The 12,641-nt window shown below is 40.1% G+C and overlaps 1 protein-coding gene across 1 annotated transcript; it reads left to right on the top strand.

The window, feature by feature from the left end:
- The first annotated feature begins 2,166 nt into the window (after nt 1-2,166).
- Nucleotides 2,167-3,669, top strand: kcna2b (potassium voltage-gated channel, shaker-related subfamily, member 2b). The gene has a single exon (XM_062426757.1). It carries the CDS (start codon nt 2,167-2,169, stop codon nt 3,667-3,669), a length of 1,503 nt encoding a protein of 500 aa, XP_062282741.1.
- Nucleotides 3,670-12,641: the final 8,972 nt, after the last annotated feature.

The raw sequence follows: 12,641 nt of genomic DNA, 5'->3' as shown, positions 1-12,641 counted from the left end.
GGACTGGAGTGTCGGGAAAGGGGGAGCGCAGAGGGATGGGGCGAGGCGCGCAAGAAGCTCTTAGTATGCGCTGCGATGCCCAACTGCAGCCCACGCAGCACAACTATGGTGAATTATGGTGAAATATGAGAGACATGGGAAGAGCCGGCAGCTCAAACACAGTTGGTCGTGATGAGATGACACAGCCGCTGGACATATTAATCAAATAAGGGAAGAAGGACATAAATTAAGGAATGGATTCACGACATCTAAGCACCTTTTAAGAGGAGACAAACTGGATAAAAATACATACGTCTACGCAACAAGAGAATCAGGGTGAATTCCTGCATGCCATTATCTGAAATTATGCTGTAGTCAAACAGATAAAGCTATGCTGCTTTGTTTAATGCATGGAATATATTGTGGCTGTCCATGATCCACACGGGAGAGGGCTGCAAATGGCTTGAGCATGTCTGGCACCTGCCACTCCAAACTAACTCACTCGAGCTTGCCAATCAACTACAACACTTCCATTTAATGTTTAAATACGCCAGTGCATGAACTTGTCTGCTTTGGCACATTTTCTGAGAAAATGTTTTTCACCTTTTAAAAACGCCATCAGAGGACGCGTTATTCCATGGAATGGGTAGTGAACATAAGCCTCCATTTGTTAATGTGCATTATTGGTGTATTCATATGGATATTCCCAATAAGAAAAAAATATGGTGGAACTTACGTGGAGATGAAATAAAAATTAACATTTTAACGAGCTAAAAAGCACAGATGAAAAAGCTAAGGGTGAAATACGGACCTAGCTGTTTGGGATCAAACAGGTGATTTCGCCTTAGATGAAATCTGCCGAAGTATGGGCGCTTCCGACTAGAAATACTGACAGCAACGCCTAACTGCAACCTCCCTTCTTTAAGTCTGCAGATATCAGGCTAGAGGATTACCTTTGCTGTTATTGAGAGTGGCGTCATATTGTTCTGAAGTGGGGGCCTCACAATTTGCTGATGTCAGAATTTTAAGATTTGCTTTCACGAAAATCACTTTGTTCCCACCACAACATCATGGCCACTCCAGCCGACTTCAACCTGTAGCCTTCTGTAGCTGCATCACAACATGTATCTGCTGGTCACTGAGGCAAGGGAGGTAACTCCTGCATCCTCATCCCTTGTCCCCTCTCCCACTGCTGCGTTGCTGCAGAGCTTCGGGTGATATATGGCTGGCAGAAAAGAGCTGCTTTGACCGTGGGCGCTGACTTTGGGCCGGGCAACTTCTGCTGGGCCCCTTACTCATCACCATCACAATTAGAGGACTGTAAACAAGTCGTAGAAGAGCTTGTGAAAATAGGTAAGACTTTTTGATTTGCATTCAGATAGTCCAACTTTGGTTATAGTAGCCTGAAATACACCTGCATCTTAAGACATGCATCTGTTGTGCTATAGCCTATTAAGTGCCAAGTGCATATCATTGGCCTGTATGTCATCTACTGGCTATCCCTAAATTAAACTATTAATTTTATCAATGATTTGCTAAAGTTTGGCTCCAGGAGAGAATATTAGTCCCATCACACATACAGATAGGGGAAATTCATCTCAGAGATTGTATGGAGCACTCAGCATATAATCAGATTTGTTGGTTGTAATTGCACCCTGTGAGAGCTGATGCAGTATTACTGGCAAGCATATTGATCCTGTAGTGTGCTCATATGAAGGAGAACTCATAACCTAATACACATAGACACAATAGAGCCAATGTGCTCAAATGGTTGGCCCCCACTGCTTGTTATTTTCAACTGGTCCTTTGGTTGACTGTTTGCAGTAAGGTCTTGAAATAGTAAAATCAGTAATTCTGGTAATTACTTTGCCTGTGGAAGTGTTGTATTTATAAAAATAAAGAGACTATAAACAGTTGGTCAGGAAGATATACTAATTAATGCAATTTGTTTTATGAATTTGTTTGCTTAAAATTGTTCATGCTCATCCAATTCAAAAGACAAAAACATGGCGCACTTGGAAATCAAATTAAAATTGCAGCATTTCTCATCCTTGTGTCCTGTTTTTTTAGCTCCTCACAGGCAGATCTGCCTGTACCTGAACCCACAAGTGTGTGGAGCATTAATCTCTTCGTGGCCTGACGTGGCCCCACACTTTCTGAAAGCTGCAGGTCCCATCTCCCTCCAGCATGACGGTTGCGACCGGCGACCCTGCGGACGAAGCAGCAGCGCATCCGGGTCAGCCTCATGACCAATATGACCCGGAGCCAGATCATGAGTGCTGTGAGAGGGTGGTCATCAACATCTCGGGCTTACGCTTTGAAACGCAACTCAAAACATTGTCCCAGTTTCCAGAGACACTGCTGGGCGATCCAAAGAAACGGATGAGGTATTTTGATCCTCTTCGAAACGAGTACTTTTTTGACCGGAATAGACCAAGTTTTGATGCTATTCTCTATTATTACCAATCAGGAGGGAGGCTGCGTCGGCCTGTTAATGTGACCCTGGATATTTTTTCTGAGGAGATCCGGTTTTATGAATTGGGTGAGGAGGCTATGGAAATCTTCAGAGAGGATGAAGGTTTCATAAAGGAAGAGGAGCGGCCTCTGCCAGACAATGAGTTTCAGAGACAAGTCTGGCTGCTGTTTGAGTACCCAGAGAGCTCAGGTCCTGCTCGTATCATTGCCATCATCTCTGTCATGGTAATTCTTATCTCTATTGTCAGCTTCTGTCTGGAGACACTGCCAGTTTTCCGAAATGAAGATGAGGAGATGTACAATTTTCCTCTCCAATCTATGTCCAACGCCACCTATACCTATGATAGCTCTACATATTTTACAGATCCTTTCTTCATTGTGGAGACCCTCTGCATCATCTGGTTCTCTTTTGAGTTCCTAGTCAGGTTCTTTGCCTGTCCAAGTAAAGCTGGATTTTTTGGCAACATTATGAACATAATTGATATTGTGGCAATCATTCCCTACTTCATCACCCTGGGCACAGAGCTAGCAGAGAGACCAGAGGACAGCCAGGCAGGCCAGCAGGCTATGTCTTTGGCCATTCTCCGTGTCATTCGTCTAGTCAGAGTGTTTCGTATCTTCAAACTATCACGTCACTCCAAGGGGCTCCAGATTTTGGGACAGACTCTGAAAGCCAGTATGCGTGAGCTGGGCCTCCTCATCTTCTTCTTGTTCATCGGTGTGATCCTCTTCTCTAGTGCTGTCTATTTCGCCGAAGCAGACGAGCCAGATTCCCATTTCACCAGCATCCCTGAGGCCTTTTGGTGGGCAGTGGTTTCCATGACCACTGTGGGCTATGGAGATATGGTCCCAACTACCATTGGAGGCAAGATTGTGGGGTCTCTCTGCGCAATCGCTGGTGTCCTGACCATTGCCCTACCTGTCCCTGTCATCGTGTCGAACTTCAACTACTTCTACCACAGAGAGACAGAGGGTGAGGAACAGGCACAGTATCTGAATATTCCAAGTGTGCCTAAAGCCAACTCAGCTGAGGAACTAAAGAAGAGTGGTCGGAGCGGCAGTGGATCCACTCTCAGTAAATCCGACTATGTGGAGATCCAGGAGGCCGTGAACCACAGCACTGAGGACTTCAGACCAGAGGCGATGAAAACAGGAAACTGCACCCTGGCCAACACTAACTATGTAAACATCACTAAGATGCGTACAGATGTATAATGTCAGCTGCTGTAGATGGTTAACTTAAGCTGGGGTCTGTAGGGACTGTAACAGGAGGATGAAAGTGTGGCTCCTTGTACTGAACAACGTATGGCACCCAGTATAGGTGTCCAGAGCAAATGAGTGAGATTAACTTGGAGAAAAGGTCAGCCGAGAGAACTTAGTGTTCTCCCACATCTGAGGGACCTATGAGAGCATATCATAGAACTGCCGTCTGTCTTATTTGGGACATTGTCTGTGTCTGCATGGAGTTAGTCTTACCTATGTGACAGTAGTCGTCCTGCTCGCAACAGTAGCCAAATAGTAGCCTAACCAGTAATAATCTATATTAACAACATAAAGGGACCAGCTGTTTCTACATTCCTTCTCAAACTGCCGCGGGGGGTGGGGTTGGGGGTGCACACCAACAACGATTTAAATCAGTGCAACTTTTATTTAACACATAATTAACTTGTGATTAAAAACAGGCTATACTATCAGCATTCATGGGCAATGTCTGCTGCTCTAACTGCCAAGGTCCTGACTCGGAGAAAAACAGAATCGCTGAGATCACAGCCATTGTAACATGGGAAAACTGAATTTAGCAACAGAGAGAGAGAAAGAGACAGAGTGATACTAATATGCTTTTGGCCATATGGCCATGTGTTGCTTCATGTGAAAAAAAGCTTAATTCAAAGGACTTGAGTACACTGGCATTCCTCCCTTGGCCCTCACTATATATTCTCTAGTACAAACCAGTAGCCTCTGAAGCGAACAACAGATAGATGACATTGCTGTGCTATAATTCTGGACCACAACAGCACACCACCTTTTTTCCTGCCATTGTTTCTTGATGAAGCTCAAGTGGATTTACTGCATGTACACATACCAAGACTTTGCCTTTTTTTGTTTTCAGCCAATGCAGGCTAGCAGGTGGATGGAAGAAATGTCTCTCTAAACAGAGTGACTGTCTTGTGTATTTATTGTTTTTTGTATATTTTACTTTTCTTTATCAATGTGTGTTTCTTTGGCAATAGGATGAATGTGTGCTTTTCAACTCTCATAGGATGAGCACCTACATTTTATACACTAGAAACACCCAACATGGAAGGAAAGATAGTGAATATTATCCAAGTGTTCTGCGTGAGTGCCTATTTATCCATCTTTTTAACTGTACCTTTAAGTGTCTCTTTAGCTGCCACCTGGGTCCACTGTAACAGATGTACAGTAAGTACTGTTAAGTTTGACACCACTGCCCAGCATAAACTTTGCTGTTCTCAACTTCATAGCATTCCATGTTTGTAGACATATACAAAATGAGATTAAGGACCCAACTCAAGTGAGATTTAGGTAGTTGTTTTTGTCAGAAGCCAGTTTTGTAACAGTTTAAGGTTCATGGCAGCAAAGTTAACTGGTTTGATGTATAATTGATTAAGGCTCTAAATGCATTAACCTTAAAAGTTAACAATTATAAAGGCCCGACCACAGCATGAGGTCAACTAAGTCAACTGAAATTAATTTAGGAGACCTTTAAGGTCCATCTGTTGTCATACCAGCAATGTCAGCTTTGTATTATTCAGTCTTACTGGTTAATTATAAGAAGCAATGTACTGTAGGCTTGTTTATAATATCAGATGCTCATTAGCAATACTGACTAAATTGATTGCTCTTAGCTAATTTAAAGCGATAAAGGGTTTAGCATCATCAATTTATCCTGGCATGCCCTTTTTCCCATACATTTCTCCCCTTAAACAATAGATCCAAATTAGTGAGTTTGTCTGCCTCTGGAACAAGTTCAACAAAAATATTTTGCAATTATTTCACTCTACAGTAAGTGTCAATTATCAGGTCAAATTGCTGATACCGGGCTTATCTTGGATTGTAAAAGCAATTTATTATTTTCTTGGTATTTATTTACTTAATGTTTTTTCTGTACCCATGCAGCTTAAACAATCATTACATTGTGTATTTTGCCCATATTCTAATACAGGACGTAGGCTATGTGTCCTTCAACTTTTGATAAAAAAAGATGCTGTTCTGCTATTGTAGTGCTGCATGTCCTTCAAAGTATTCATTGTAGCATGTGTTAGTATGAATAATACTTAAAACGCAAATTGACTTAAATATATTCCAATATCGCTATAGGTACTGGCAGTATAGTGCAATATATGAAAGACAAGTGTCTTGCAGTAGATGTGTGATACTTTGCCGTCGCTATTTGAAATCCCTGTGAAGTATTTATCCAAAGGGGTTTGTGTGCCCAAGAGATATTTGTTTGCTATTTAAATGTAAGGAAGATTGAGAAAGTAACAGTTGGTTAACGTGAGAGGAAATAAGAAGTTTGGTGAAATAGAGAGTCCATAGCCACAGGGAGAGCTAAACATATTATCCACAGTTCAGAAATGTGCGTCTTGCTTTATTGTCTATATAATCAGTGTCAGCCACAACCCAGTAAATTTGTCTCATAGTGAAAGCACAACAACAGCTACTATCAGCTGCCGCTACAGTGAATGCACAGAGACTCGAACAGTTGGTCAGTCAGACTTTTTGCTCAGCCAAGTGTATCATAATGCTCCAAGGGACTGTCTGAGTGCCCCTATCTCTGATATATAGGTCCATCACGCTCAGTGTGTCTGTGTGTGTGTGTGTGTGTGTGTGTGTGTGTGTGTGTGTGTGTGTGTGTGTGTGTGTGTGTTTTAGAGACAGACACACAAAGAGATTGTGAGAAAAACAGAGCTTTTAGATACAAGTTGAGCATGTAGCTCTCGAAGTCAACTTGCTGGCAGTTATCTGCTCTTTTTGACTCGTGGCCAGACTGATTAAGGTGCTCTGTATATTCTTTTCCATTTCAGCACACTGGTAACAGCCTGTGTATATATATATTCAACAGATGCATATAGAATATACAACAAGTAAACAGAGGGGAATGTCTTGCCATGCTCACTTGAGATAAGATCTACGAGCATGTGTTGACTTTTGAGATAAGCTACATTATCAGCCGAGGCCAGTTACAGGGAATTGTGGAGAGGAAATAGAGGGAAGAACAGAAAAGGTTGGGAAGAAAAATATATTGAAAGTTATATAAACACTGCCAACACCCTCTTTTGCTTTTTACTCTGATGTATACTGTTATTTCTCCTAACAGCTTTTATGTGCTGGAACACCTATGTGACTGTATGTGGCCTGAAGGCTTTGCCTGGACTGCTGTCTTTTCCACTCTTGTTACCAAGCACACTATTGAAGTGACACTCTCTGTCAAGACAAAAACATTCTCTTGGGAGAAACCAACATGACGGCACATCAGGATAATCTGAACACAACAAAAACACATCTTTGCTGTACTTCACACAGACAAGAGGACACTTGATACACATCCACAGACTTTTAAACATATACAGCCAGTTTACACACATATACCTTCATGGTCACCTCTGTTATCAGGACAGACTCCTGTGGTTCTATCAAACATCACGGCCACAAAGTGAATGGACTTCAAACTCCTGCTGGTGATTAACACATGTAGCCATGTAAACAATGTATCTAAGTGCTGCTTTCAATGATGTCTTAAAATGCCTAAAGCTTCAGCTTTAAAATGAGCTTCTGCCATGTTCAGATTCCTGTGTAGCAGGGAATCAAAGTGTATGCTTGCTGAACTAGTCTAAGAAACTAAAGTTGTCCTGTAGGTGAATTATCTCTTAGGTTTGGTATGCTTCAGGGACAGTGGATGGAAGTATATTAAAAAATCAAAAAGGAAATATAATTTCTATGAGAACTTATTTGTGTCATCAGACACTGTATAGTTGATCTGTTTTTTTTCCACTATGTTTTTCTATGTGAATGTCATCATTAGGTCACCTTTGAGCCTCACACAGTGCAGGGGCTGAAGTCTGACTAAAGCCTTGGACAAATAGATTCTGTCTTTATATTTGTACCCTTAGCCAACCACCTCCATTCACTTTCTACTTAGACCACTTCCTCTAGCCTCCTCTATTTGCTTGTCACAAATCTTCAGCTCCTTCACTGTATTGTGGCCTCTGTTCATAGTGGTTTATACTCTTATACTGTTTGTATAAGCCTGTGTTTTTTCTACCATTGTAACACTATGACGCAAACTGTCCATTGTTACACACAAAGGAAATATGGATTTGACACTTGCTATGCCCTTCACAAGGATTTCAATGGATATAAATTAATTGAATAGAAAATGTCTATAGAAAGATTCTGTTATCATTCAAAATAATGAAACTATTATGAATACTAATGGTCTTGATGATGATATAACAATACCATCTTTATGATAACCTCAAACTGCTGTTGTGTCTTTCTCATGTGATGCAGAATGTTTTACAACGGGCCTGTCTTTTTGGCCCAACCACCTGGAATATATATTTGGGCTTTTGTGACAATATGGGCATCATTATGATACAAAGTGATCTAAATCCCCAATTTGAATTACACATCCATTTGACAGGCATCTTTTTACAAAAACAAATGTGTAATTCAAATTGGGGATTTAGATCACTTTGTATCATAATGATGCCCATATTGTCACAAAAGCCCAAATCGATATTCCAGGTGGTTGGGCCAGTGATTTGTAACTTTATAATGTTTATCCAGAAAGTGCAGAATTAATAAGAACATGCAAAGAGAATAAAGCCATGGGAATGAAAACTGAAATATATCTACAGCATAAATTTATGAAAGCACCACTGAAACTCCTATCCATTACAGAAGGTATATCAACTCAATTGACTTTCACCTTCTCAATGGTATTGTGTCTTGCTTCCCATAAGTGGACCTTATACTCTCAGTGGTTTACTGAGAAAGCAATGTGGTCTATTTATAAAAAGCAGGAAGGAGCAAAGTGAGGCAGAGAGATTTAGAAGGAGAGTAGAGAGTAAAATGCTCTTGACTCCTGGTTCAACGTGGAGTGGAACAAGTACAAGTACTGTCTGTAGTATCCGTGTCATTCAGTAGTGTCTCATACTTCCTAGTGGCTGGAAATGTTTGTCTCTCCTCTTGTTGTAACTCCCTTGTGCTCTCATCACTGCTGCTTGAGTTTGTTCTGGCTTCACCTCTCTCTATTATTTGCCTCTTTCACATTTCATTTCACACACATTTTCTCTCTCTGTCTCTCCATCGCTGCTTCTCCAGTGACTCTAAGCAACAAAGTAATGCACAGTGGGTGATCTGATTCTCCTCTCAGACATGTATTAGCAGGAGTAATGCTCCCTCTGGTCTTCTAGGTTGACTAGATTCCCGTATGTCAGCTAAGGACAGTAGCTTGGCAGCCTTCCAGATAACTGATAGATATTGATCCACTGATTGCTGTAAAAGGAGCTTTGCTCAAGTTCTCTTAAAGCCAGCCAGAAGGCCAATATGCCACCTATATCACAATCTGTGGTTTATCTTACAATGCAAGAGAGGATGTTCCCCTTTTTTATCCAGACTAATTTTGTAGGCACGGTTCATTTAATGATTTAAAGCACCTACAAGAAAATAATAAAACTGATATATTAACAGTTAAGCCTATTTCCTCTTGAGGCCTGTCATTTTGATGGACACAAGTGCACTTGTGTTTGTATGTTGTATGAGGCAATACCCAATACATCAAGTGATGCCTCACATGCTGTGAACATTTGCCCATTACAGTATGATCTGATTTATAACCCAATACAGAGCCCACTTAATGGACTGTCAACCTGAACTTGCTTTATAGCAGACCAGGTTCCATAGAGGAAACCTCTGTGTGTACTGTGAAGATCTGTTCATTTACGTGTGTGCATATGAAGGAGGGGAAGCCCTTTTTTTCATTATTCCTGTCTCAACAGTGGAAGCCCCCTGGGTTTTACCTCTTTTATTGATAGTGCACATGGCAGATTTCCTTTCTGTTTATAGGAAATGTCTCCTCCTTTCTTTAAATAGTTAAATAGAAGAATTGTGTATATTGCCAATGTTGAGAACTGAGTTTTTTTTTCACAAAGGAAGAAACTAAATAGATATTTTTAAATAACGTGAACTGCAATGTAAAAATATAAAAAATAAAATAAAATAAAGGAATTCAAAAAGGTCTAAATAAAACAATAAAAATTGCTTGCCGGACAGATGCATGTTTGAAAGAGGAAGAGAATAATAGAGGGGGTGGAGTTGGAGCAGGGCTAGATTTTGAAGAGAAGGTGAACATATGAGAAAAGAAAAACACCACTAGGGACCTCCAGCCCATCGATGTGTTTAATGAGCAGAATTGATTTACGGGTTTGGCCTACATTCTGTAGACTGCTCTCCATCATATATGTTTAGTTACAGCTAACCACAGTGCTGTAAGGCTCTTCGATGTAGACTTTAAGATACCTGTGTCATAAAAGTAAAAGCTTATACTTTGTAATGATTTAAAGAGCTCTGTTTTACAAGGAGAAATTCACCAATTTCAGTTAAGAAACCCTTGCATTTCAAAAAACACAGTAAGGAATTTCAAAACTGTTTTTTATAAATAAAGTAAAATTTGGCACAAATACCCTCATTTGATCCTATTTCCAGTTAATTTGCAGTTGTTGTCCAGTAGATAAGATTACCAATTGATGTTTTTTTTCAATTGATGATCTTTTCTTCTTTACCGTATCATCTGTCTTTACCTCAGCCAGTGACACAATTTACCTTGAAAGCAACACAAAGCACATGGCACAGAGCAATTTGTTTGAGAGGCATAACAAAACTAATGTATATATACAAACATGGTATTGCAAACACTGCCTTCAGAGAGAAAACTGCCAAGAAAATATCTTATATCATGCATTGTTCTTTAAAAATGGGGTAACTTAATACATTACCATAAACAATGCTATATCTTCCATATATAAAGCTTATCAGGTATACAGTATCTGTTACACTTTAGACAAGCTCTCTGTGGGCCGTAATTATACGAGTGTGTATAAAAGTTTGAAGGAAAAAATGAAGACACCCCATTCAACTGATGGGCACCAAATTAGAAAGTGGGCAAATATCTTTATTTAATAAAAATGTTTATTAGCCCTGCTAACTGTGTGTGTCTTAAATAACAAACAGCATCATGTCTGGGAAGCCTGCTGTTTTCATGAATGACCTAAAGAAATGAAGCTGAGCCTTGAGCAAGCAGTGAACTTTTATCATAATGACATACAAACCTTTATCTCTCTAGATATTTTTTCTTTATAATTAACACTAGTTTTGAGACATTTCATCTGCGGTAATCTGTAAACAGTTGTTTCAGTTTGTCATGTAGATATCTACTGGTTAGGTGGAAAGAAGATAAAGTGCTTCCTTCGAAGGTTGCCTGCTCTGTTAAGTTCACAATTTACTTTTTGTGTTTATGGGCCATGCATTCAGCAAATAACTCACAGAACTATTCATTCATTCAGTCTCTTACTGTGTTCCCATCTGCCCCCTAGTGTCCATAATGAGACATGGAAAGAGCATCTTTTTCTCAACTTTGACTAAACTTTCATATTTTCCTTCTTTCTGTAATGCTGGTAAACTAGAACTGTGCGGCATGCTTTGCAGCTTTGATACTATGTCTGCACGGCATTTGCTAAAAAGCTAAATCTGTGATCATTTTTATGTCCTCTTTATTCATAAAAGTATTGGGTATACTGCCTACTAATCGTACCATTCATATTTAAATGTTTAGTTGTCAAACTGAGCTAAATAAGACTGTTTGCGGTATGCAACCCTAAACCTAGACAGGACAGACAGACAAATCAACCATTTATCTTTGTGGGTTTAACATCTGCCATGATAATGCAATTCCACAAGGTTTTGTAGTTCAGTCAAAAAAGAAAAAAAAGGAGTGACACATCTTTCTGCTCTTTACTATCTTTCTTTTTTTTTTTTTTTTTTAACACAGCCGTTCTGTGGTTCTGCTGTTTTTCCTTTATTACAGTAAAATGAGTCAGCCACTCTATGACTGAAAAACTGTCAAAAACCATTACCAGCATGGACACATCACAACCAAAAATCTCAATTCCCGTAAACCACAGTGAACCCATTCACAAGAGAATAGAGAGCTTTTTTCAACTGGTATTACAATGTGCTGATAAACATTATGGAATATTGTATGGTTCTTTGTATGAGTCAATGTGGAGAAGTGTGAGTGTATGCTAGTGCCTGTGTGTTTGTGCGTGTGTGTGTGTGTGTGTGTGTGTGTGTGTGTGTGTGTGTGTGTGTGTGTGCCTGTGTCACTACAGTGAGGAAACAGGCAAATGATACCCACTTCCTCTCCCTGTCTCTGTACCTCCACCCACTCATTGCTCACAGACATGATATGGGGGGCTTAAAATATCCCATCCACATAAATAATTCAAAAACTATAAAACCATGCTCTAAAATCCCTCCTGATCTCCATTCATTTTTCCTGTTTCTCCATCATTGTGTTGATCCCATTTGATGTGTCTTTCTGGAGGTTTTTACTCAAGTTTCAGGTTGAAGTTGATTCTGCCTTTCCTTAAAAGCACAATTTAAAGCTTCTGGACACACACACACACACACACACACACACACACACACACACACACACACACAAACACACACACACACACACACACAAACTAGTCAGCTCTGTACTCCCCCCCCCCCCCCACCCCCACCCCCCATACCGCTCAGTGAATTGATCAAATATGCATCAGAAGTGGATTACATAATGGGGTGGTAATTGGAGAGCATTACCCATTAATGGTTACTTAGCTTTAATCATTTTATCTCAAACTCAAGGGTTGATTTACTCTTCTTCCATTTGTATTCTCCTAGATGTTCAAAGACCCAACCCTCAAGAACTGCAACTACTTTGGTCTTTAAAATGTAGCATTATAGAATTGTTTAATAAGTCAGAGAATAGACAGAAATATGTGTAATGACTGGAGAGTAACCCAAACATTTAACCTTCTACCTGCTTCTTTGCTCATCACTAATCAGCATCAAGTAGGGAAGAGGGGGCTTGAAATCAAATTAAGGCAAAATATGAT

This window comes from Scomber scombrus, chromosome 10 (genome assembly GCF_963691925.1).
Source record: "Scomber scombrus chromosome 10, fScoSco1.1, whole genome shotgun sequence".
In the NCBI taxonomy this organism is placed as follows: Eukaryota; Metazoa; Chordata; class Actinopteri; order Scombriformes; family Scombridae; genus Scomber; species Scomber scombrus.
The sequence above is the reverse complement of the archived record's forward strand: the minus strand, read 5'-3'. Positions and strand labels throughout refer to the sequence as shown.

Bases quoted from the DNA above. Each gene is read 5' to 3' on its own strand.
- kcna2b (XM_062426757.1), top strand. From the start codon at position 2,167: ATGACGGTTGCGACCGGCGACCCTGCGGACGAAGCAGCAGCGCATCCG.